Here is a 26,473-nt window from a genome sequence, read left to right on the forward strand (position 1 = left end):
ATGGACAGAGAGGTGAAATATCTGAAAGAAGGGGAGAGGTTTTGTTAATATTACGTTTCTGTTTGGTCAGTAGCAATGGGCTAGCAACAATGTTCATTTAGACTTTCCACATTAATCTTGAGTGTTTTATGATATCAAATTAGTTAGCTAACTAGCAGAAGGGTTATTTTTGATCTATTTGGCCATTGGAAGCTTATAGGTTGGGGGACTTGAACACCGTATTGTTAATACTTTGTTTAATGGCAGCTTTAAGGGACAAATGGATAATAAGATCATCTTCATAGAGCAGAATTATTTGGATATAGGCTTTCCCTGGTGCCCCTGCGAATGTGTGCGATAAAATGGGGATCACTTCTGGTGGTGTCTTAACTCATGGGCCTTCCAGCAGAGACCTTGGGTAAGCAAAACCCCAAGCCTGATTATGTTTACTGAGCCCATACCAATAATTCAACTGAGGGCCCCTGGTGCCCATCATTTAAGCAGTGGGGATATTGAACCCATCCATTTGAAATTCGAGGGTAGGTTTGTGACAATGTCCTCATTTAATTATTTTAACTGTTTACAATTTGTCAATTCTATTTGAGGGTAATGGCATGAGGAGTGGAAGGATGTATTGATGGGTTGGGGGTGGGGAGTATTAAACACCAATCTGCAGGTGTTGGGCTCAATAGCTCTGTGCTTCAAACTCCATGTAATTTGAGTATTCTTTATCAATATTCTGAACTCCCAAGGTATTTTCATCGAGGTCTGGAGCCTCTGAAAGTGTGAATTAACGATGTCAAAGCAAGTAATTTGCAGCAGTAATTGCTCATGTTTGATTCCCAAGCCAGTTGTGGAGTAGATCTTAATTGACATTTGGGGATACAGGTGATTATTCTTCATGGAGGGTATGGGCAGTAAATTCAAGGCACCAAACCCTCTCCCCCCTCTGCCCACAGCAAGAATGTCTGGGCGGGAAGAAGAATAGCCGTGCATGGGTTTGCTTCCTTAGTTATTGGAGCTCAGATATTTGTTGATGCTAATGTCAATGTATAAACAAGTAGCGATGAGGAATTAGTTCAAGAGTTTGCTGGGGTTCACCATTCTTATAAAACTGGTAGCACACACAACTAGTAACAAAAGCAACATATCAGTGCCAAAGCAATGGCAAAGTGGATACATTTTAAACCGGGTAAATGTACATTTGTTAAGTAATTTATTAAAATCACATCAACTTGCTGTTTTCATAAAGAAACACAGAATGGAGTAAAGAAAAAGAAAATGGAGTTGTATATTTCAAATGTTCCCCATTAAAAAACCAAAAGTTGTTTATTAAACTAAACAATGACAAGGTTGTGGCGTGTACAAAAATACAACTCAAAATCACCAGATACCATCAGAATATAGAGCAGAAAAAACAGTCACCATTTTACAAACAATTCCATTAAAGGGAGATGGAGAAAAGACATCCTTCTCCAAGATCAACACTTAAACCACAGTAATCTATTTAGTATCTACCTTCCACATATATCAATTGTCACAATGTGCACTGTCCACAGGGCACGCCACAGACTACAAAGACCGCATTGCAAGCTTTGCTTTTACATTATGGAATTGCAAGCAACTAGTCAGCAACAATGAGGGGAGCAAGAAAAAAGAACATCAACATAGGACTACTCACATTCCACATTCACTTCATTTAATTAACAGGACTTGTAAGCATTATACTACCAATGTACTGTGGGCAGGTAAAAGCTACTGTACATTTCAAACGTGAAATAGTGTCTTTTAAAAATGGACAAAATTTCCAAGGATACAAATATACGTACATATAGATATATTAAAAAACACTATAAAGGACTGCTGTGTTGGTGTTCTTATATCTGTTCTTTTTGTGGGCTTTGAAGATTGGTCTGTTGTTGCCAAACAGTTCCAGAATATGGTGATCCTGGGACCAAATCCCAGGAATGCGAGAAACACTCGACCGACAGGGAAGAGTGATGTTTATAATATGTCGCCTCATATGGACATAACTGTCTGCCCAGAGAAATAAAACAAAACTGATCTTTATCTGAAAAAACATTTAAAAAAAAACATTAACAGAATTAATATGTACCATCCCCTGCCCAGTATACCAGTTTTGTGAGCTGATATCTTGATTTTATTAAGAGTTTTTAATGTTTCTGTTGAAAGATTCTACCTGATAAATTGGAAAACAGTTCAACTTGACATTTGAAGGGTGATGATCATTAAATATTGTTACTGAGTAAACAAAAATAAAGCTTTAGTGGTTGAGGCATAAACCTAAAAGAATCACCACATTTAATGCTTGGGTCCTCCCTCCAGTTAAGATGTTCACCAGAATGAATGACATTTAATTGCCTGAGTATTATTTGTGTTAGGAGATGGAAGCTCCAGAGAGTGGCAATGAAATCCCTGTGTGAATATTTGACACGATGTGTCACAGCATGTGCCAGGTAGTAGCCCTGAAGAGAAGAATCCTATTCATGTAGAATTCCATACATTTTGGTAAAACGCAAACAAATATCCGACAGTGGGCCCACAGTTGGAGAGAACAGATTGATTATCCACAGTGTGAAAGGAACAGCAGTGATCAACTGTGGCCAGCCCGTGAGATCTGAGCGATACAAGAGCATATAAACATAATCTTTTGAGATCTAGAATTGCTCCAGAATCGCATACAATTCAGAATTGGTAGCAAATAAAAGATGTTTGTGAAGGGTCTTTTACAGTTTTGGGATATCCCAAAAAGTTTCCCATCCAATGAAATCATTTTGGAATGTCGCCACACTTGTAATGTACAAGAGGGACTGATTCAGCTGAGCATTGATAGATAAATACTTGGACCATTAAACACTGTATCACAAAAGCAAAAGGGTCCTTTAAAATAAAATAACCCAGTGAAACTTGTTAATTCAGACGCCATGGTCTAATTAATTTAAAAGCGAAACAAAACTGCAAATGCTGGAAATCTCAAATATAACCAGAAAATGCTGTAAATCATCAGTTGGTAAGACAGCATTTGTGGAGGAGAGTTAATGTTTCAGATCAATGAACTAGCTTCTCACTCATTCCACATGACCTTGTGTGCATTTCCAGCAATTTTTTATTTTTTTTATTATTATTCAATGTTCTAACTCTTGAGCAATTTTATTTTGGCATCGACCAAATATCATAATTATCTAATTCCATTTCTCATTTGATCAAAATTAAACTACGTTAAAATAATATTTAAATGAGCCCAAATATATTAGATCTAACCTATCTTTTTGCTCAAAAAAAGTGTTCAATCTCTTTTGACTCCGACGATTGCATACAAGGACTGACAGATACTAACAACGATCAAAGCCAGCAGTGCGATACAAATTAACTGTGCGATGGCAGCAAGGTTTGGTTTGTTGGCTTTTGACATACTATTTAGGAGTGGCACTGTGAAAAGCTCTAATTAAGATGAGTCAGGTCTGCAGATTTCCTACATTAATTAATTTATTTTAACTAAACTCAAGCAGCGTGAGGATTCTCATTGTGAATTTTGCAACTTAACAAACTATATTGCAGATAACCTAAAATAAACATTTAAAAAATCGAGTTATTTCTACCCAAGATGTGCCAGTTGCTTCTCAAAAATAACAATCTGTATGGACATTCTCCTACAAAAAGTGTGAATGTGGTCTGTCACAAAGGCTGGTTCACAAGTAAGATGATAGCTACAAGGTCAACTCCCAGCTATGGTCGTAAATGGTATCAGTATTAACCATCCCCAACACCACTTGTGCTTTAAACCTGGGCACTGCAATGAGGCCCTGATGGTGCAGTGCATGTGCTAATGCAACTAACAGTTCTCATGTTGCAGTGATGTGGAAGTGGCAGGAGAACGTGAGGGGACATGCCCAGTGTTTCCCATCAAGTTGAGGATCCTTGATAAATACATCTGAATATAAAAAGGGGAAATCGTTAACAACAAAAGGGGTTGAGGGATGCACATTGTCAGCAAACACTCATTTGGTCACTTTCCCTAATTGACGACTATTGAGGTTTTCCCTAGAGGTTATAATTGGGTCCATACCAAATTTTATAATTGTTTTCAGCCTCTTGGGTGAAGTAGGTGAGCCCTGAGACTTAAACTCTAAGGTCCACCTCTCCTACTTGCACCTCTGAGCTACTGCCTGGAAGACTAACACCAAGCTCCTGTGCTGAATGAGGCTGCCCTGCCTCTATCTTCCTTCATTTGTCTACGTGTTCACCATAATAAGATATTAACATATGATTGTACATTCAGAACCTGCATGTTATTCAGACACCAAACAGTACAATTATACGACACTCCATTCTTCTGATCATCCTATGTCTCAGTATTTTAAACAGATCAGAGCAAAATGATACACAAATACTTCAAATGCCCCATCAAGTTACAGTACTGTTGGAAACTTCAGCTGCTCCATCACAGTGAAGCTTTGATGCACATAAATATTTTTTGCCTGGTATAAAGACAACATATTTGAAAAGAGATTAATAATTGAAAGGCGATTGTATTGATTGGGTTTGGGGGCACTCCTTGGCCTCTGACCCTGAAGCCAGTGACAGCCTCACCAGAAATTATTCAAAGTCCATATCCAAAATCCCACAACTTCCTCAACAGAAATGGACGCAAGAAATACATTTTTTTGGGATATCTGCATTATTGTTTAAAGCAAAGGTAACAAAGATATGAAACAAAAGCCCAGTGCCCAGCTTTAATGTAGACTGACGGAGGCAATATCTCCAGACAACCAGATTGAATAAACCTCCAGGCTGTCCATTGCAAGATAAAAGTTTTCCTGTTTGTCACTTGTGCAGCACAATGGTCCAGCACGAGGCCAGCTCTTGGTGGCTCAGTGGACAGATCTACTCATCAGTTTGGCATTAGTCTATGTTCCCTCTCTCCACATCATAACTACATTGTGTCTGCTTTCAAAGGGTGCATGATAACCAAGTCTTGGGTAAGAACTGTTCCCTACAAAGCCTTTACTAAGTTAAGGTGCCAACTACCGTTAACAAAAGTGAATTATAAGAATATGTATTGATGAGTCTTATTGTTTAATTATCAACACATTTCCTTATAAAGTTTTAGAACGAATTATTACAATATATATATATCCACCTATCTGAGGCCGAGCATCCTGAAGGCAGGATGCAAATTCCAATGCCTCAGCAGCTTGAGGCATCTTAATTGTATTGCTACTTTACAAAGTTGAGCAAGATGTAAATTTCAAAGGAGGGTGGGGATGGGAGCATTGTTGCATGATGCCCCGGCAGATAGGCAAGGAGAAAAGCCACTGCAGCTTGTTCTCCCTCACCTCCCAGGAGCTGGATCAGAGGTGCCTGTGAACGAAGGATTGGTGCAGAGCCTACGCTGTAACTCCATGATTTGTGCTTGCTGCAGAGGTCGGCTTGTTGGGCCATTGTGAAAATCTTCTCAATGCAAATCTGAGACAAAAATGCATGCTGTGAATCAGACAAATGAATCAGTATCATCAATTGAGAGTGACCAGAACCACTGAGCGAACATCTTGTTTGATCCTGGAGTTTGACCCCCTCTGATTACAACAAAAGCAAACAGTCAAAGATGCAGTAGATTGTGTCGGTGACAGGATTCGCTAAATATGCAGGGAGTTGATATTACCACTAGCTTTTCAATGCCTGGTGCCATGTAACTTTTGGTGGATGCGACAGCATTACTTTGAAGTGTGAAAACACTCACAACAATATGTTGTGGCGGAGGTTAACAAAGTCTTATTTTTGATAATGAGATTGGGCCTCCAGCAGGGGACCGATAACTGTATGTTGGTTAAAGCTGCTCTCTCCAAATCAATGATAATTGCCTACTGGTTCATTATTTTATTTAATACATGCTAAATAATAGCTAAAAAAATAATTATTGATTAGTGGAGTTACATTTTGGAGGTTATGTGATTATTAGAGACGTTATCGCTTGGTTAGTTGAATACAGGCTGAACGCGCTTATTAAATTCACTGTATGGAATGCAACAAATTAATTTAACTCTACATCTTTAACCCAAAGTATTGGTCTTCCCCCCCCCCCCACCCAAAGTGATGATCTACTGCATCAGTAGGGTATGAAATAATATCAAATGCCCACACATCTGTGGCCCATACATCTCTGCAACTCATGGACATTAAGGACAACAGACTTATTTTCCTGTAGTCATCCATCATGGTTGGACTCTTATCTTGAACGTATACTGTGGTCCCTAGCATCGCGAGTTCCAGAATGTGCCTTGATTGTCAATGGGGTAGCTGGGATTGTCTTGCTGCAGGCAACTATGCTCCTCTCAGAATTGTCAAGCTGTCATCTTTTGCACACCCCTTTGGTGTTGCAGGTATGAGCATTTGTGTTCACAGCCTGCGGTAATGTTTTAATAACCTTTCTGAATTGTTCTGGGTGGCAGGGATCACTGCTGCATTGTGAACTAAGCCACAGTCATTCCTGTCGTTCTATAATCTGTGTCAATGTTAGCACCTCTGAGTATTGGAGAGATACCTTCAATGCTTTTCCATCAGATGGGCCAATAAGCATTAAGGTTCAGATCAACTCCTCAAATGGGTGGGCTGCATTGTTTGCATGGCTCACGCTAAACAATCTACTTGGAGCTTTGTCATGGAAAGAGATTTGCAGGAGGGCAGAAAATATATCTTGAGAGAGTTTTCAAAGTTTCCTTGAAAAAGTGTAACATCATCACCAAGTTATGGGAATCCCTCATATATGACTCTTAAAAAAAGAGCAACAGCACCTAGGAAGTTACTAGGAAGCTTAAGCCACCCCCCAACTACAGGAGCAGGTGGAGTGTACCATTTCACAAACTACCCACCACCCTGACCGGTCAAAGTCACCCTGACCCCTGGGTAGAATCCTCAACCTCAAGGGATGCCTAAGAAGCAGCAGTAAGTTAAGGAGGAAGAATGGATGTTTTGTAAATGCAACTTCAGAACTTTACTTGGAGAGTCTCACTTTTCAGTACTGACACCACGATTAGGATGCATATTGACATCTGCAGTAGGAACCAAGGGGGAAAAAAATTCACAAATTTGTAACCCTGTCCAGAAATATTAGATAAACACATTACATCACATACCCCTAATCACCCTCACCCTATCTAGACTTTCCAAGTGTGTTTTGATAATAGTGTAATCTGTTCTGTTTACAGGGAACATATTGATTGTATAATGATAGTTGATGACAGGAAGTTATGGGACAAAGCAATGATTTGTTTGCTGTTAGCAAAGCAATGCTGTTTCATTTGATTCTGTGCTTTGATTTATTTTAAGGAAGCTTCTTGAAGTTCCTAACTTTTTCTACGCAATGTATGGATCTGATTCAACAAGATTTAGTGAGTTAGATTTAATCAACCCTGGACCAGCATTTACTACAACTGTATAAAACGTTGCTATTTATTACATGTGCTCTAAGCATGATCTTGCTGAAAGCTGCCCGAAATGTCATCCTTCTACAAGAGCCAAGGGTGTGTGCAGAATGGACAATGGAGTGAGAGCCCCAACCTCAGGCTACAGCTTTCCCATCTCACCTAAGCAGCAGTTCACTCAAACCTCAATGTTAGTACATGCCGTATCGGATTCGGAATTGCTCACTTCCTCTGTGCATGGGGTCGGCTTGTCAGCTGCTGAGTCTGTAAAGTATGGTTAGCTTTTTGTTAGCTGCAAGTGGGAAGAGAAGGAAGCACCATAGAATGGGCGGCTGAAATTTTAGTTCAGAATAAAGCATTACCAATATACTATCATTTTCGTGTAAGCTATTCATTCTGCATCATAATTGCATTTAACACAATCTACCATGATAAAGAAAAGTCATGGAAGAAACATGCTCCCATATAGATATTTGGGATTTTGGCATGGACCTGATATTCATGTTGTTTATACATTTCAATTTGATTTGAGTCTCGTTCATAATTAGGCTATGATGAAACTGAATTGAATCCAAATTGCTATATAGCAAGGACAGATAATGGGTGACTAAAAAGAAAATTGCAGATGCTGGAAATCTGAAATAAATCTGAAATAGAAACAAAAAATTCTGGAAACTCTTAGCAGGCCAGGCAACATCTGTGGAAAGAACAGCAGTGAATGTTTCAGATGAAAAGACTCGCTTTCTCTTTCCACAGGCGCTGCTTGATCCACTGTGTTTTGGCATTTCTGTTTTTATATCAAATAATGAATACTTGGAACTATAATAACTGATTCTTGGTCATTGATTCATCCACACTAAACTCTGATTTGAAAGTGCAATGCAGCTATCATCATGATTGCTCAGAACTCAACCATGCGCAATGTGTTTTCCCATGCGCTTTCTCATTATGGGCTGAAAAACACCGTATACAATTGTCCTGCCCATCCATTCATGGAACTTATAATGCCTGGCCCTATCTGAATTCCCTACGCAGTTGGACAATAGGAAGCTTAGTTCAGCACCGAAGGGCCACATCCATCTTGTGACTCTCTCCCAAATAGGCCCCGTTTTCAGTCATTATGGAGAGTAGCACCATTAAGGGTTTTCACTGAAAGCAATCCTATAACATAAAAGGAGCAGCCGAGACTGCCTATGGCTATAATGTGGAAGTGCTTGCAACTCGCTTCCTCGGGTGCATTTGGGCTATTTAACTTTTTTGACTTTGTAGGTGTTAAAATGTAATTGAATTGCATCCATTTTACATGCACTTTATTAACAGAAGGCAACAGGAATGTGAAGTTCTATACAAAAGCTACTCTTGCAAAAGAAGGTGAAATATGCTAGTGAATTAAATTTAGAAAGCGATTTTTTTTCCCCATTATTCTATATAAGAATGATTCATTTACCAAAAACAAAATGCTTCAACTTCTAGCTAAAAGTGTATGTGCTGGGTTTGCATTTTTGGAAGGCAGTCCTGCATCCAAGTGAGCCACACCGAGTGCTTTATACGAGAGGCTTCCCCCATTCCACAACATCCTGTATCTCCAGCATATTGTGAACCACTCTTTAACCCTGCTTGGTCATCAAACATGTCGAATGCTCTGACACAGAGCAAAAACCAAATGGAGGTCCATGACCAAGCTGGCTCTTACCTTTATCTCGTACGTAAACAGCAAGGAACGTGTCCTTTGTTACAATGGAGCCCACTTAAGACTATGTCAGAAGAGTATCATTATTACAAAGTACCTGTTCCAATCTAAATCAACTATATTAAAAAACAGAAATCTCTGTTAAAATCAAGTAGCTGGAATGAATTCAGAACTCGGTCACTGAGCACTACACAACTTCTATGAACCTGCACTGTGGCACACGTTATTGGTGAATTCTAAACCTAACTTATACAGCTGACCATTGGTACAGGTAACAGGACTCTCCCTTTAAATCAATACATCATATTAAAGTCTATCTCCTGATCTTGGCATTGAACAACTGAGCTAGATCTTCAGGGGGCTCTAATGCATCATCTACACTAGCATCAGCCTACATTACTGGAGGAATTAGATGTGGTACATCTCTGCAGGATGGAGAGGAAGGGCAGCTTTACGAAAGACAGCACTGACCGTTTATGGGAAAATGTTCCTCACGGAAATTAACATTCCCAACGTTACAATAGGCTGGGTGATTAGCAGTTTCCAGGAGTAGCACAAGCAATTGAAAAGCAATATCCAAATCCCGTCGATGAAGGATTACATCCATGCACTGAGGGAATCCGTTATTTGACATTCAACCTTTGGTAAAAAGAAGAATTATTACTTATGCTGAATTTCATGTGAAATGTTGAAGCCAATGGGGTCAGGGATATGCAAGTTTCATTGATAGAAACCTTTTAAATGTAGAAATATTTTAACATCCCCTGATGCCACTGGCTTTAGGTATGATTTTATAAACAATTCACACAGAGTTTGTGGCACCTGTAAAGTTATTTTTTACCCGCCTATTGTGGATATCTTGCAGCATTTGGAACATAGCCTGTTGATCTGTGTTGGATGCAGGACTCCTGCATTTGTGATCTGCCACTAGAAAGCTTTGAAGTGCTCCTAAATAAAGATGTTTTGTTTCCTTGCAACAGGAAATCTGTTCACTGACCGAAAATCAAAAATAAAAGTTCAACGAACATTGAGACTAAATTCTGCATCAACGTACAGGGCACAAGTTTTTCTCATAAATAATATGAACATTTTCAATAGGAACAGAACAAATGCATATCAAAATTAATTGTTTTAAACACCATAACTTCACGTAGGAAGTACAATTAAGTGCACTTTCCCTGCAAGTGCAACCAGGGCCATGAGCTAGTTAGAAATATTTGAAGAACCCAGCTAAAACCAGCCCTAGCTATATGGAGCCTGAGAGAGAAAAAATAATACAAGATGAAACAAAAAAATAAATTGGTATTTTCCAGCTCAGAGTCTGTCCATTTGATTTGATCCATGTGGATATGTTTTGCTGTCTGTTGTAAAATTGTTCTTTACAACCTTCTTGAATTGGTTTAAATTAATATATTAAAACAAAGGAAGAAAAATGGAATCAAGTCTGTTGCCACATGCGATGGCAGATTGTGTTCAGTGCCTGGTAGAACTGGAACGTGTGAAGGACAGTGCCTGCTTGCTGCTGATTTTCATGTGAACGTTTCATCATCTGTGTCTTCAATTAACACGGCTGCATCACGCAGTTTCACTCTGTGGGTCAGAAAGTGGCAAACATTAAAACAATATACATTAAATCACCTATTTCAACCTAGCCGTCCTCCTATAAGGTGAACACGCGGCACTTTTACATGGCATTAATAGCACAGACATAACCAAATTATCTATATTGCTGATTTCACTCCACACCAAATTCCTGGCACTATACTTCATCTCATTCCAAAAGCACCTCTTTCCATTCCTTTCTCCCTTATGTACTGAACTTGTTTATCCTGAAATGCATCTATTCAAAACATTTTAACGATAACATATGGGAGCTGCTAGAAGGGTTTTGTAGAAAATCCAAAATTCGCCATTTGATTTAATTAAAACTTCATTACATTTACAGCCTATGGTTCTGGATTCTTTCACTAGTGAAAACTTTGGCGAGACCAAGCAAGACTAGACATTCTCTTTGCTGAACACTTGCTCTCTGATGGCTAGGGCCAACAGAAGCTCCTGATTGTGAGCCACTCACTTGCCGTCCACTTCCACTTCCACATTGACCTTCTCCATTGCCAGAGTGAGGCCACACGCAAACTGGAAGATCAGCATCTCTTATAGCACTTGAGCAGCCTACATGGACAACATTCCTCCCACCAGTATAAGCATTCTTATTCTGTTTCCTGAATGACAACTAATTTTCAATCGATGCCAGTATATTACACCCAGTCTCTTGTTCCTTCATTCTACACAAGCCTCTTACGTGGGAAATTATCAAAAATCCAAATACACTTCATCCACTGGTTTCATCCAATCTACCGGAAGCATCCTCAAAAACCAGCAGCAAGTATTTAAAATATGATTTTCCTTTCATAATTTGATGTTGACTTTGTCTAATCCCGTTTATATTTTCTAAATGTCTGTTATCACATCCTTTATAGGCTCATCCTTAATGTGTGCGTTAGCCTACGACAAACTTTTCCTTATTACTGATGTTAACCAGTCTAACGTTTCCTGATTTTTTCTCTCCATTTTTTAAATAGAATGGTTGCATTTGACACCGAGCAATAGAATTTTGGAAGACATCAAACAATGCATCCATTATTTCCATGGCTATCTCTTTTGGTACTTTGGGATACATTTTATTAGGTCCTGGGGATATATCATCTTTTGATTCCATTAATTTCTTTAGCACTTTTTAAATCTAATACTAATTCCCTTAAATTCCTCATTTGCATTGGACATTTGGTTTCCTATCGTTTCTAGTTCGATATCTCTGTTCTATAAAAGGACAGAAAGCAGAAGCAAAGTATTTGTTAATTGGTTCTTCACTTCCCCATTATACATTCCCCCTGTTTCTGCCTGGGACCATACAATTGCCTTCACTAATCTTCTTCTTTCCATTGTAGAGCCCGCATTTATGTTCCTAATGGGTTCACTATCTGAATCCGTCGTTATTTTTCATTTTTGCTTAATTCTAAATTGCTGCCAATCCTCAGGGCTGCCACCTTCTCTGGCAATATTATATGACTACTGAAGGACACAAAGTAACTCAGCGGGACAGGCAGCATCTCTGGAGAAAGTGGAAAGGTGACATTTTGGGTCAAGAACCTTCTTCAGACTTTTTCGATCTAAAAGGCCTGTCCCACTTGGCCATTATTTGCGCGCCATTTACGCGACCTGTAGCGTGTGAGTAGCGTGTGGGTAGCGCGGGACGGGCGCATGCGGTGGTGTGGAGTGTGGAGTGGCGTGGAAGAGTGTGGACTTCGTCCTGCACGAAATCTTCGCCCGTCGCTGGCCTGTCGCGTAACTGACGGCCAAAGTGGGACAGGCCCAAGATCCTGGCACGGCGCAACGTCTCACCTCCAACAGCAGCAGAAGCAGGCAAACGATCGCTGAGCTCGGCCTGGGGCTCACGGCCATTGTGGATCCGGATCCGCCCCCACTCCTACTCCCAGAGCGGGGCCAAGACGATTGGAGATAGACACAAAATGCAGGAGTAACTCAGCGGGACCGGCAGCATATCTGGAGAGAAGCAATGGGTGACGTTTCGTCTTCAGTCTTCAGAACCCGAAACATCATCCTTTCCTTCTCTCCAGAGATACTGCCGGTCCCGCTGAGTTACTCCAGCATTTTATGTCTATCTTCAAATGACGTCACGCACTCCAGACGGCTGTGCGGACGCATGATGACGCGCGCGACCGTCGCACGTCAGTCACTACCGGCCTGTCGCGTAAATGACGGCCAAGTGGGACAGGCCATTAAGGTTATCTTCTTTTATTTCCCACAATTGGGTTGCTATTCATCTTATTCGCCAGAATGGAATGTATACCTGTTACCCGAGTAACCTTATAACCTGCACTGTAATGTTCAGGTTCTTGTGCAAAACATAAAGCATGCAAATCTACATAGGACTGCTTATAAGAGTGGGAAGCTGGTGAGGGAATTAGTGAAATCATTAACATTGATAATACATAAATATAATACATAACCTATGATCGATTGCTCCACAGAGTGAATAGGAACGAAGAAACTGAGTCAGAAGATTCTCCTCATGCTCAGGGAACATTGTAATTTCAAACACATGACAGACTGGGTTGTGGGTGGAGGGTGGTGGGGCTGAATGAGGAGTGGCAGACTGCTGTTGTGAAGCTAGCGAAGAGTACTCTCCATTCTGCAAATGAATACTTTAATCAAGTAAGTGCTAGGCATCATCCATCTACGATCAGACGCATTGACCTACATATCCCTGATATTCCTTAACATTTGCAGCAACATCCTAGAGGTCAGCTTTAAATGTCACATACAGTGCCCTTCATAATGCTTGGGACAAAGACCCATCATTTATTTATTTGCCTCTATACTGCACAATTTGAGATTTGTAATAGAAAAAAAAAATCACATGTCAGATGCACATAAGTGCACACTGTCAGATTTTAATAAAGGCCATTTTTATACATTTTGGCTTCACCATGTAGAAATTACAGCAGTGTTTTGTTTATACATAGTCCCCCCCCCCATTTCAGGGCACCATAATGTTTGGGACACAGCAAAGTCATGTAAATGAAAGTAGTCATGTTTTGTATTTTATTGCATCTCCTTTGCATGCAATGACTGCTTGAAGTCTGCGATTCATGGACATCACCAGTTGCTGGGTGTCTTCCCTGGTTATGCTCTGCCAGGTCTGTATTGCAGCCAACTTTAGCTTATGCTTGTTTTGGGGATTAGTCCCCTTCAGTTTTCTCTTCAGCATATAAAAGGCATGCACAATTGGATTCAGATCGGGTGATTGACTTGGCCACTCAAGAATTGACCTTTTTGTAGCTTTGAAAAACTCCTTTGTTGCTTTAGCTGACTCCTGAAGAGTGTTTCTGATCTGTTGGACAGGCATTTGGGGATTTTTCTTTATTATAAAGAGAATTCTTCTGTCATCAGCTGTGGAGGTCTTCCTTGGCCTGCCAGTCCCTTTGCGATTAGTAAGCTCACCAGTGCTCTCTTTCATCTTAATTATGTTCCGAACAGTTCATTTTGGTAAGCCTGTGAAGCCATGTGTCCCAAACATTATGGTGCCCTGAAATGGGGAGACTATGTATAAACACTGCTGCATGGTGAAACCAAAATGTATAAAAATACCCTTTAATAAAATCTGACAAATCTGATTTTGTTCTATTACAGATCTCAAATTGTGGAGTACAGAGGCAAATAAATAAACGATGGGTCTTTGTCCCAAACATTATAGAGGGCACTGTAAGAACTGCAGTTGCTTGTTTGTTTGTACAAGTGAGGAGTTGAGTATCAGTTCCAAGTGACTTCTGTCCTGGATGAGTTCAGCTCGAACACCTTTAAAGAGCATGGACACCATCCAGAAGAAAACAGCCAAATTGATGAGCAGTGTAGAAAGGAACTGCAGATGCGGGGTTCTACCAAAGATAGAGACAAAGTGTTGGAGCATCTCTGGAGAAAAAGATGGTGACGTTTCGGATCAGAACACTTCATCAGACTCAAGAAGAGTCTAAAGAAGGGTTCTGACCCAATATGTCACCCACTGTATAATTGAAGAACAACCCATCCAGCTCCTTAAGCATTTATCTTGCCACCGTGACTAGTCAATTGGGGCTTTAGTGCGAAGTCCCGAGAAAGTGCACTGCAATTTTCGCTGAGACAATTAACCTAAAAACCTGTACGTCTTTGGACTACGGGAGGAAACCAGGGCACCCGGAGAAAACCCTCGCAGTCACAGGGAGAACTTCCAAACGCCCTATAGACAGTACCCATAGTCAGGATTGAACTCAGGTCTCTGGCACTACTAGTCAGCAACTATGCCACCCTGTCACCCATTATGTTCTTTTGAAACATAATCCCCCTAATCTGTGTGGTGCTAGGGCCTTAAAGAAAGTTATGCTGAGAGGAATCAAAAGTGTAGGGAACTGAAGTTTCATTAAATAGTTTTAAAAGAAACTGTCAGAAGGTGATAAAGGTAGAGCAACAGATGAGAATATTGTGGTGAAAATTCAACAATGCTTGATAGAGCCTGTTGGGAAAGGACTGATGTGGAGTATACACATAGATGGTTATGGGAGACTGAGGCATCCTGAATAAAAAGAAAGCCCAATTGATGATGGTCTGGAAGCATTGGGCTTGGAATAATAAGTAATGGGACTGTAGGACTTGTTGATGAGAATGGGCGCCATAATTCATACAAGTGTTATCTGTGGAGCTTTGGTCAGATGGGAGAGCTCCAGTCAAGGCGAGCACTCAATCCTCTTTGTATCACCTTGCCATCATTAGCTGACTCCATCACTGCCCAAACCACCACAGGGGGCAGAAGGATAAGCTCTTTCAATAATATGCCCATTTATTGTCTTGCTTCTTTGCTTCTTGTCCCTATATTCCGTCCAAACCAGTTCAAAATTAATATTCCTTTTCACCCATGGATGGTGTTCAACATACTGAGATGGTGTTCAACGTACCAAGAGACTGTTGCTCAACATTAAAAATGTTCTACTTTCACAATGCAGTCCATCTAGCACACAGCCTATATGTGGAAGGGGTTCCAGAGAAAGCACAATGTGGAGAAAGTTTCTTAAGAGGCATTAGATATGAAGTTCACTTTGGCTTTAGTTCATACAGGTGTTCTGACATATTATTTATAAGTAACATTTATAATGGTCTAGGACACCGACAGTCCTTTCAGGTTAGGCAGAAGTTCACTTGCATCTCCCCCAACCTCATCTACTGTATCCATTGTTCAAGATGTGGACTCTTGTACATCGACGAGTCCAAACTTAGACTAGGCGATTGTTTCGCTGAACACCTTCGCTCAGTCTGCCTGGACCAACCCAATCTCCCAGTTACTAAACACTTTAATTTTCCTTCCCATTCCCATACAGACCTTTCTGTCCTAGGTCTCCTCCATTGTCAGAGTGAATCTAAATGCAAATTGGAGGAACAGTATCTCATATTTCGCATGGGCAGCTTACAGCCCAGTGGTATGAATATTAATTTATCTAACTTCAAGTAACCCCGGCATTCCCCCTCCCCCACCCTAGTTGCACCAGCTTCTCGTTTTCACCCAACAAACAGCTAACAATGGCCTGTTTCCTTTATCATCGTTACATTTTTGCATATTTTCATTCATTTGTTCTATATCTCTCTACATCGTCACCTATATCTCTCTTTTCCCTTTCCCGTGACTTTCAGTCTGAAGAAGGGTCTCAACCCGAAATGTCACTAATTCCTTCTCTCCAGAAATTCTGCCTGGCCCGCTGAGTTACTCCAGCTTTTAGTGTCTATCTTCGGTTTAAACCAGCATCTGCGGTTCCTTCCTATACATATTTATTTATTAAAGGTTATCTGGTTATTGTCAGATTTGTGGCTGGTAGACTACGCTGTGGGTTACCAGAAGTACATAATTAGATGTGAAGGCGGACAAAAATGCTGGAGAAACTCAGCAGGTGAGGCAGCATCTATGGAGCGAAGGAATAGGTGACGTTTTGTGTCGAGACCCTTCCCAATTAGATGTGAAGAGCTTTGGCTTTGGTTATTAAAGATGAGAAGTAAAAGTAAGTATTCTTTAGTACTTTGCTTTTTTTTCCTTTCTTCCTTATTGGATAAAAGTTTCAGCTGCGGTAAACATCAATCTCTCGTGACATTACATTGCATTGACATTATCACATAACAATGCTGTGCCATTTTAAATATACAAGCCCTATTGCTGTGACTGGAAATGGGTCTCCTCAGCTTCAGTACGTACAGTGGTTTGCGCATCGAGATGCTGTAAGCGCGCTTCCAAAATTTGGTTTTCTGGCGGTTCCGCACACCATCCTCGAGGTCCATCATCTGCTCCAAAAGGGTCTGGTCATCCGCATTGAGAGGTGCCACTGAGATATCACGCACGGCACGGAATTCGCCACAGTTGTTCAGATGCTCATTCTCCAGGCGGAAGAAGTTCCACACAAACCGGCTACAGCAAAACACAACTCAGTATCAACAAGGTGCATTGCAATTAGATCAAAGCAATTGTCTTTTTTGTAAACCTGGAATTATAAATAAAGCCACAGTAACCATGGAAGTGCCCACATTGCTGCAGTTAATGGTATGTTGCCTCACAATTCTCGAGACTTGGTTTCAATCCTGACCTCCAGTGAGCTGCTCTGTGTGGAGTTTGCAAGTTCTCCCTGCATCTGTGTCGGTTTCCCCTCAGGTGTTCCAGTTTATTCCCATGTCCCAAAGACATGCATGTTGATAGATTAACTGTCTGCTGCAAATTTCCTCAAATGTGTGTAGGCGAGTGGTGGATTCTGGGGTTGCTTATAGGAATGTGCTCAAATTTTTAACTATGTGATTAATGTAGGGTTTGTGCAAAATAGGAGATTGATGGTCAGTACAAATGTAAATGGAGTTCATCCCCAGATCTTATCTTGGTGCCTGACCTTGCAATGTGCTGGCATTTCTGTGATGTTTGAACAAGTAATTTTTTTGGCCCCTTATATTCTCCACTGTTTACTGTTCCACCTACAACAGACTACTACCACCCTGTACACCGAGCGGTCCATATTCCCATTTCACTTCCCTTTCGTAGTGAGCATGCAAGTGCAGTCTTGCCTTGCCGAGCTGGTTTTCCATCATTCTCACAGCTGACAAACATATTGACACATGCATTCTCATAACCAGACAGCCTCCTCCAAAATCTCCATCACCAGATCTATCTCACATTACTTCTTTATTGTTCTCGCTGATTCACCCTCCATGTCGGCACCACATTCTTCCACTTGCCTGTTTGTGTCTGGAAAAATTTACATCAAAACCCCTCCTGTAATTGTTAATTCCCACCTCTCTACTTTGTTACACTGCAAGATTTCCAACCCATGCCACATTCTAGTGTTTTTCCACCTGTATACATACATAGCCTGAATCACACATTAATACATCTTAGTTTGATTATCTCAGGTCTTCACTCCCCCACAGCTTCCAAATATTCTCACTTTTATAGATTTATTCAGTAGGGTAACAATAGTTTCAAACTACCCACAACTATAATTTGCATCAATTACATGTTCTCTTCTCTATTCTAACTTCTGAGATTCATCTACAGTATATTGTGGATGTGTGGGTTTTCAAATTTCTGTCCCAAAAGCACATCTGCTGAAGAGTAAGAAAAGAACTGCAAATTCTTTCCATTCCACACAGAATAGTCAGTAATGAAGATCTTTCCAGCCTGGACGTGCTTTAACAGCTGAGGTATGACTAGGTTCCAATGTAACTGTTCCTGGCTCTTACAAATCTCACTCTATGACATTTTATTAATTAAAGTAAGACAACAAATGTTACCGGAAAACTTCCAATGGGGCCAGCACTGTGGCAATTATGTCTCCAGCTGAAGCCAAGGCGGTCATTGAGGTGACTGAAATCTGCAATGTCCACGCAAATCGCAAAATGACATCCTCTACAATGGCACAGTAGTAATAAATCTGTAAATAAAAGCAAAAAATATCAATATTTCCGTATATTTAGAGGATACAAGTCCACAACTGCTTATCTGAATAAACAATTTTCCCTTCTTTTTCTCCCATGCTCTTAGGTTGAAATCTATGGCAGGAATCTTTGAAAACACTTTTTAAATAACCGATGACCATTTGACAATAGACAATAGGTGCAGGAGTAGGCCATTCGGCCCTTCGAGCCAGCAATATGATCATGGCTGATCATCCACAATTAATATCCTGTTCCTGCCTTCTCTCCATATCCCGTGACTCCACTATCTTTAAGAGCTCTATCTAACTCTCTTGAAAGCATCCAGAGAATTGGCCTCCACTGCCTTCTGAGGCAGAGATTTCCACAGATTCACAATCCTCTGTGTGAAAAGTTTTTCCTCATCTCCGTTCTAAATGGCTTACTTCTTATTCTTAAACTGTGGCCCCTGGTTCTGGACTTCCCCATCATCGGGAACATGTATCCTGCCTCCAGCGTGTCCAAACCCTTAATAATCATATATTTCAATAAGATCCCATCTCATCCTAAATTCCAGAGTATACAAGCCCAGCCACTCCATTCTATCAACATATGACTGTCCCGCCATCCCAGAAATTAACCTCATGAACCTCCCCTCCCTCAATACAAGAATATCCTTCTTCAAATTTGGAGACCAAAACTGTACACAATACTCCAGGTGTGGTCTCACTAGGGTCCTGTACAACTGCAGAAGGACGTCTTTGCTCCTATACTCAACTCCTCTTGTTATGAAGGACATAAAGGCCGATAAATCCCCAGGGCCAGATAGGCTGCATCCCAGAGTACTTAAGGAAGTAGCCCCAGAAATAGTGGATGCATTAGTGATAATTTTTCAAAACTCTTTAGATTCTGGAGTAGTTCCTGAGGATTGGAGGGTAGCTAATGTAACCCCACTTTTTAAGAAAGGAGGGAGAGAGAAAACGGGGAATTACAGACCAGTTAGTCTAACATCGGTAGTGGGGAAACTGCTAGAGTCAGCTATTAAAGATGGGATAGCAGCACATTTGGAAAGTGGTGAAATCATTGGACAAAGTCAGCATGGATTTACGAAAGGTAAATCATATCTGACGAATCTTATAGAATTTTTCGAGGATGTAACTAGTAGAGTGGATAAGGGAGAACCAGTGGATGTGTTATATCTTTCAGAAGGCTTCGACAAGCTCCCACATAAGAGATTAGTATACAAACTTAAAGCACACAGTATTGGGGGTTCAGTATTGATGTGGATTGAGAACTGGCTGGCAAACAGGAAGCAACGGGTAGGAGTAAACGGGTCCTTTTCAGAATGGCAGGCAGTGACTAGTGGGGTACCGCAAGGCTCAGTGCTGGGACCCCAGCTATTTACAATATATATTAATGATTTGGACGAGGGAATTGAATGCAACATCTCCAAGTTTGCAGATGACACGAAGCTGGGGGGCAGTGTTAGCTGTGAGGAGGATGCTAGGAGGCTGCAAGGTGACGGATAGGCTGGGTGAGTGGGCAAATGCATGGCAGATGCAGTATAATGTGGATAAATGTGAGGTTATCCACTTTGGTGGCAAAAACAGGAAAGTAGACTATTAGGTGGACGATTAGGAAAAGGGGAGATGCAACGAGACCTGGGTGTCATGGTACACCAGTCATTGAAAGTAGGCATGCAGGTGCAGCAGGCAGTGAAGAAAGCAAATGGCATGTTGGCATTCATAGCAAAAGGATTTGAGTATAGGAGCAGGGAGATTCTACTGCAGTTGTACAGGGTCTTGGTGAGACCATACCTGGAGTATTGCGTATAGTTTTGGTCTCCAAATCTGAGGAAAGACATTCTTGCCATAGTACAGAGAAAGAGAAAGTTCACCAGACTGATTCCTGGGATGTCAGGACTTTCATATGAAGAAAGACTGGATAGACTCGGCTCGTACTCACTAGAATTTAGAAGATTGAGGGGGGATCTTATAGAAACTTACAAAATTCTTAAGGGGTTGGACAGGCTAGATGCAGGAAGATTGTTCCCGATGTTGGGGAACTCCAGGACAAGGGGTCACAGTTTAAGGATAAAGGGGAAATCCTTTAGGACCGAGATGAAAAAAACATTTTTCACACAGAGTGGTGAATCTCTTGAACTCCCTGCCACAGAAGGTAGTTGAGGCCAGTTCATTGGCTATATTTAAGAGGGAGTTAGATGTGGCCCTTGTGGCTAAAGGGATCGGGGGTATGGAGTGAGGGCAGGTACAGGATACTGAGTTGGATGATCAGCCATGATCATATTGAATGGCGGTGCAGGAACGAAGGGCCGAATAGCATACTCCTGCACCTATTTTCTATGTTTCTATGCCATTTGCTTTTGTCACTGCCTGCTGTACCTGCATGCTTACTTTCAGTGACTGATGAACAAGGACCCCCAGATCTCGTTGTACTTCCCCTTTTCCCAACTTCACACCATTCAGGTAATATTCTGCCTTCCTGTTTTAGCCACCAAAGTGTATAACCTCACATTTATCCACATTAAACTGCATCTACCATGCATCTGCCCACTCACCCAACCTGTTCAAGTCACCCTGCATCCTCAAAGCATCCTCTTCACAGTTCACACTTCAGCCCAGCTTTGTGTCATCTGCAAATTTGCTAATGTTAGTTTTAATCCCTTCATCTAAATCATTAATGTATATTGTAAATAGCAGCGGCCCCAGCACCGAGCCTTGCGGTACCTTACCAGTCACTGCCTGCCATTCTGAAAGGGACCCGTTTATCCCTACTCTTTTTTTCCTGTCTGCTAATCGATTTTCGATCCATGTCAGTACCCTACCCCCAATACCATATGCTCTAATTTTGCCCACTAATCTCCTATGTGGGACCTTATCAATTGCTTTTGGAAAGTCCAGGTACAATACATCCACTGGCTCTACCTTGTCCATTTTCCTAGTTACATCCTCAAAAAATTCCAGACGATTAGTTAAGCATGATTTCCCCTTCATAAATCGATGCTGACTCGGACCGATCCTGTTACTGCTATCCAAATGTGCCGCTACCATTTAAATGTGCTGCTACCATTTAGAGTTTAGAGAGATACAGTGCGGAAACAGGCCATTTGGCCCACTGACTCCGTGCCGATCAGTGATCTCCATACACTAGCAATATCCTACACACCAGGGACAATTTACAATTTTTTTCAAACAAAGCCAATTAACCTACAAACTTGTAGCAGCACATTTAAATGGCCCGGAAGTGGCGGCGCTGGGAACGGCTGCGGCTCGCCTGCAGTCCGTTTGTCTTTTACTTTTTTGTATTGTTTTTTTTTGTTTTGTCTAGTTACGTTTTTGGTTTTTAGGTTGTGTTTATGTGGGGGGGGGGGGGGGGGGGGGGGGGGTGAAACGGGGCTTGCTGTCTCTCCCTTCGGGGGAATACGACCTTTTTGTCGTATCCCCCTTCTCTGCCTCCGTCTACGCTGAGGCCTAATGGTGGAGCTGGCGACCTCGGGACTCTCGAGGCAGCTGACAGGACTCGCCCTGGGCTCGCTCCCGTGAGGGTGGCCCAGCCCGGGGCTGGAACTGCGCTCTCGTGAGAGCGGCCTGGCGAGGGGCTGAGAGACTCTCCCGTGAGGGGCTGTGGCCCATCGGAGTGGCCCAGCCCGAGGGAGGAACGGTACTCCCGTCGGAGTGGCCCAGCCCGAGGGAGGAATGGCGCTCCCGTCGGAGTGACCCAGCCCGAGGGAGAACGGTGCTCCCGTCGGAGTGGCCCAGCCCGAGGGAGGAACAGCACTCACGTGAGGGCGATCCGGCTCGGGGCTGGAACGGTGCTCCGGTGGCTGGGACGGCATTCTGGCGGCTATGACCTGAGTCCGGGGTTGAGCCGCGGGCCAGCGGCTGCGTCCGTTGGACTGGAGGGCGGCAGCTTCGACCACCCCGGGCCGCGGTGTTTGAGCCGGCCCGTTGCGGGGTTCGGTGAGCCGCGCGACTGTTTGTACCATAGCCCGGTGGGGAATCGCCTCAGCGCAGAGGGAGAAGAGGAGGGAAGAGACTGCAGCCCTAAGATTTTTGCCTCCACCACAGTGAGGAGGTGCTTGGAGGACTCACTGTGGTGGTGTTAATTTGTGTTTATTGTTGTTATTATTGTATGATTGTATGTATGACTGCAGGCACGAAATCTCGTTCAGACCGTATGGTCTGAATGACAATAAAGGCATTCAATTCAATTCAATTCAATGTCTTTGGAGTGTGGGAGGAAACCAGAGAAAACCCACATGGTCATGGGGAGAATGTTCAAACTCCGTACAGACAGCACCCGCTGTCAGGATAGAACCTGGATCTCTGGCGCTGTAAGGCAGCAACTCTACCGATGCGTCACTGGCCACCACTGTGCAATTATGTTAAAAGTGGAGCTATCCAAAAACTTGTGGGCACAATCATGATGTGGATGTTCATCGGTAAAGGACTGTGGGACAGGGTCTCCGAATGTCACCAGTTTTAAATTAACACTAATTTAAATCACTAAATTTAAGCATGACCAGTATTTGCCAGAAAGCAAATAATTTCTGCAGTTATTTCCGCCCCCCCCCCCCCCTATTTTTCCTCCTTCTCCATGAAGATATTGTCTCTGTCACAGTGCAATTGCACAGGGCAAAACTTTGGTACATCATATCCTTCACAACCCAAGTAAAGGAAGCAAATACATACCTTCTGAGGATAGACAATCTCCTCGCGCAAGAAGGTGTTCTCTCCAGCATTTTTGTCAAAGAGTCCCCAGTCCATCTTCAGGTCCCAGGTGAGAGTATAACATGAGCTGATCAATAAGAAGACGATCCACAGGTAGAAAAACACCACTGCATCGTCGTGGTCCTGTTCTGAAAGACAGACGCAAGCAACAGCGTTACTTTCTGCCAGGCGATGAAGCAGAATCGGAATTTCCATTCACTTGTATATACCTTAGCAAAAACAATCTCTGGTTGTGAATGTTGCTGCAATTCTCTTCTCATGATAATTTCTAACAGAGGGGAATGAAGCTGCAAAATAACATCAGTGATTTGCTACACTCTGAATCATACAATCATATTGGTACCCGTCCAAATGCCTTTTAAACAACGTAATTGTATTTATCACTACCAGTTTTTCCAGATCACTATCTCTCTTTGTGTGAAATGTTTAATGATAGCCATGGGAGTCAGTGGGTTTGTAGTGGATATTGGTCAGTAGTCGGTTACCTGCGATGGAGATAGTGAGGTCCAGAAACGGTAGGGAGATATCGGAAATGGTCCCGGTGAATTTGAGTGCTGGATGGAAGTTAGTGGTGAAATGGATGAAGTCAATGAGTTCTGCATGGGTGCAGGAGGTAGCACCAATGCAGTCGTCAATGTAGCAGAGGTAGAGTTCGGAGATAGGGCCACGGTACTCCTCAAACTCCTCTCATTTCCTCTTAATCCAAGGCGTAGCAATGGGCACGCTCATGGGCCCCAGCTATGCCTGTCTCTTTGTAGGGTATGTCGAACAATCCTTGTTTGAGGAGTACCTCCTGCACCCATGCAGAACTCATTGACTTCATCCATTTCACCACTAACTTGCATCCGGCACTCAAATTCACCGGGACCATTTCCGATATCCCCATACCGTTTCTTGACCTCACTATCTCCATCGCAGGTAACTGACTACTGACCGATATCTACTACAAACCCACTGACTCCCATGGCTATCCCCTACCCCCACATCAGTCTGAAGAAGGGTCTCAACCCGAAACGTCAATTATTCCTTCGCCCCATAGATGCTGCCTCACCCGCTGAGTTTCTCCAGCATTTTTGTCTCCCTTTGTGTGAAACATGTGCCCTCCACATCCCCTTTAAATTTCTGTCCTTTCACCTTAAACCTATGCCCTCTCATTCTAGGTTCCCATGCTCTGGGGTAAAAGACACTGACTTTCCTATCTTTACCCCTCATAATTGTATAAACCTCTACCAGCCTCAGCTTCGTATGTTACCGTGAAAATGAGTCCAGCTTATCCAATCTCTCTTTCGCTCGAAGAGAGATCGAGCAACTGTCCATATGGTGCCAGCGCAATAACCTGGCCCTCAACACCAGCAAAACCAAGGAACTGATTGTGGACTTTGGAAGGAGTAGGAGGGGGACCTACAGCACCATTTATATCAACATACATATTATATTACATATTATATGGTTGAAAGGGTCAAGAACTTCAAATTCCTGGGCGAGCACATCTCTGAAGATCTTTCCTGGTCCGAGAACACTAACGCAATTATCAAAAAAGCTCATCGGTGCCTCTACTTCCTGAGAAGATTACGGAGAGTCGGATTGTCAAGGAAGACTCTCTCTAACTTCTACAGGTGCACAGTCGAGAGCATGCTGACCGGTTGCATCGTGGCTTGGTTCGGCAATTTGAGCGCCCTGGAGAGGAAAAGACTACAAAAAGTAGTAAACACCAAAGATCTTATAGCGAAGCAAGATGAGTTACTCTCACGCAAACGTGTAGTCCGCTCATGGGCGGATTCATGGGTGATTATATGACTCATTTTAGCAACCAGCCCCCGCCATCTTGTACCGCCATCTTGCTCCGCCATCCTGCTTCCGGCCAAAGATTGGATCCGCAGCGGGGAGAGGGAGTGTGGGGTCCGGGGAGAGGGAGTGCGCGGCCCGGGGCAGCGGGAGAGGGAGTGTGGGGCCCGGGGCAGCGGGAGAGGGAGTGTGGGGTCCGGGGCAGCGGGAGAGGGAGTGTGGGGCCCGGGGCAGCGAGGAGAGGGAGTGTGGGGCCCGGGGCAGTGGGAGAGGGAGTGTGGGGCCCGGGGCTGCGGGGAGAGGGGCATAGGAGGGGGGGAGACATTGTAGTGAGGGGGCAGGCGAGGGAGTGCCGGGGGGGATAAGGCTTAGTGTGTGTGAAGTTGCGGGGAGGTTTACAATGTTTCTTATTTAATGTCCCTTGTCTAGTCTGAAATAAAGTTCATTATTGGATCAGAAGAAATATAATTGTGTGTGTTATATGATTATATACATTTATATAATTTTCATGTATGTGTGTTTATAAACAATTTATTCTTTAACAAGAATTAACAGAATTATGAACTAACAGAATTATGAATCTAACCCTATATCACGCACAAAAACTTCCCCCGCAATGTCAATTACCCTGCGAGTCGGGACGGTTCCGGTTACTACAAAATCAACTCAAACACTGCTTGTGAGCCATTTAAAAAGAAATGATTTAAAAAACATTAAAAAAGACAATTACCAGAGTCAAATTTTATTCTTGACAAGAAGTATGAACTGACAGATTTATGAATCTAACCCACACAAACTGTTGCCCCGCAACATTGATTACACTGCGAGTCGGGTCGGGTCAGGTGGCTCAGGTTACTAAAATGGGCGTGGAAAAATGACCAGGATCCCCTCCATAGCGTACTACACGTCAGCCCATTTCGCAGGAGTAGCCTATCTTGCTCCGCTATAAGATCTTTGGTAAACACTGCCCAGTCCATCATCGGCTCTGACTTTCCTTCCATCGAGGGGATTTATCGCAGTCGCTGCCTCAAAAAGGCTGGCAGTATCATCAAAGACCCACACCATCCTGGCCACACACTCATCTCCCTGCTACCTTCAGGTAGAAGGTACAGGAGCCTGAAGACTGCAACAACCAGGTTCAGGAATAGCTACTTCCCCACAGCCATCAGGCTATTAAACCTGGCTCGGACAAAACTCTGATTATTAATAACCATTTTCTGTTATTTGCACTTTACCAGTTTATTTATTCATGTGTGTATATATTTATATCATGGTATATGGACACATTTATCTGTTTTGTAGTAAATGCCTACTATTTTCTGTGTGCTTAAGCAAAG

General features: G+C 42.5%; 1 protein-coding gene across 1 annotated transcript in view; it reads right to left on the minus strand.

Moving 5' to 3' along the window:
- Window positions 1–1,282: 1,282 nt before the first annotated feature.
- xpr1 (xenotropic and polytropic retrovirus receptor 1) overlaps window positions 1,283–26,473 on the minus strand; it is a 208,125-nt gene continuing 182,934 nt past the window's right edge. Inside the window, exons 12-15 of the mRNA XM_033028353.1 lie at window positions 23,313–23,479; window positions 18,481–18,620; window positions 16,904–17,113; window positions 1,283–10,701 (exon numbers count right to left, since the gene is read on the minus strand). Coding sequence (XP_032884244.1) covers window positions 10,641–10,701; window positions 16,904–17,113; window positions 18,481–18,620; window positions 23,313–23,479 — 578 coding nt within the window. The 3' untranslated portion in view covers window positions 1,283–10,640. The remainder of the gene's footprint in view (window positions 10,702–16,903; window positions 17,114–18,480; window positions 18,621–23,312; window positions 23,480–26,473) is intronic.

The sequence above is a fragment of the Amblyraja radiata genome, chromosome 10, assembly GCF_010909765.2.
Source record: "Amblyraja radiata isolate CabotCenter1 chromosome 10, sAmbRad1.1.pri, whole genome shotgun sequence".
Lineage (NCBI taxonomy): Eukaryota > Metazoa > Chordata > Chondrichthyes > Rajiformes > Rajidae > Amblyraja > Amblyraja radiata.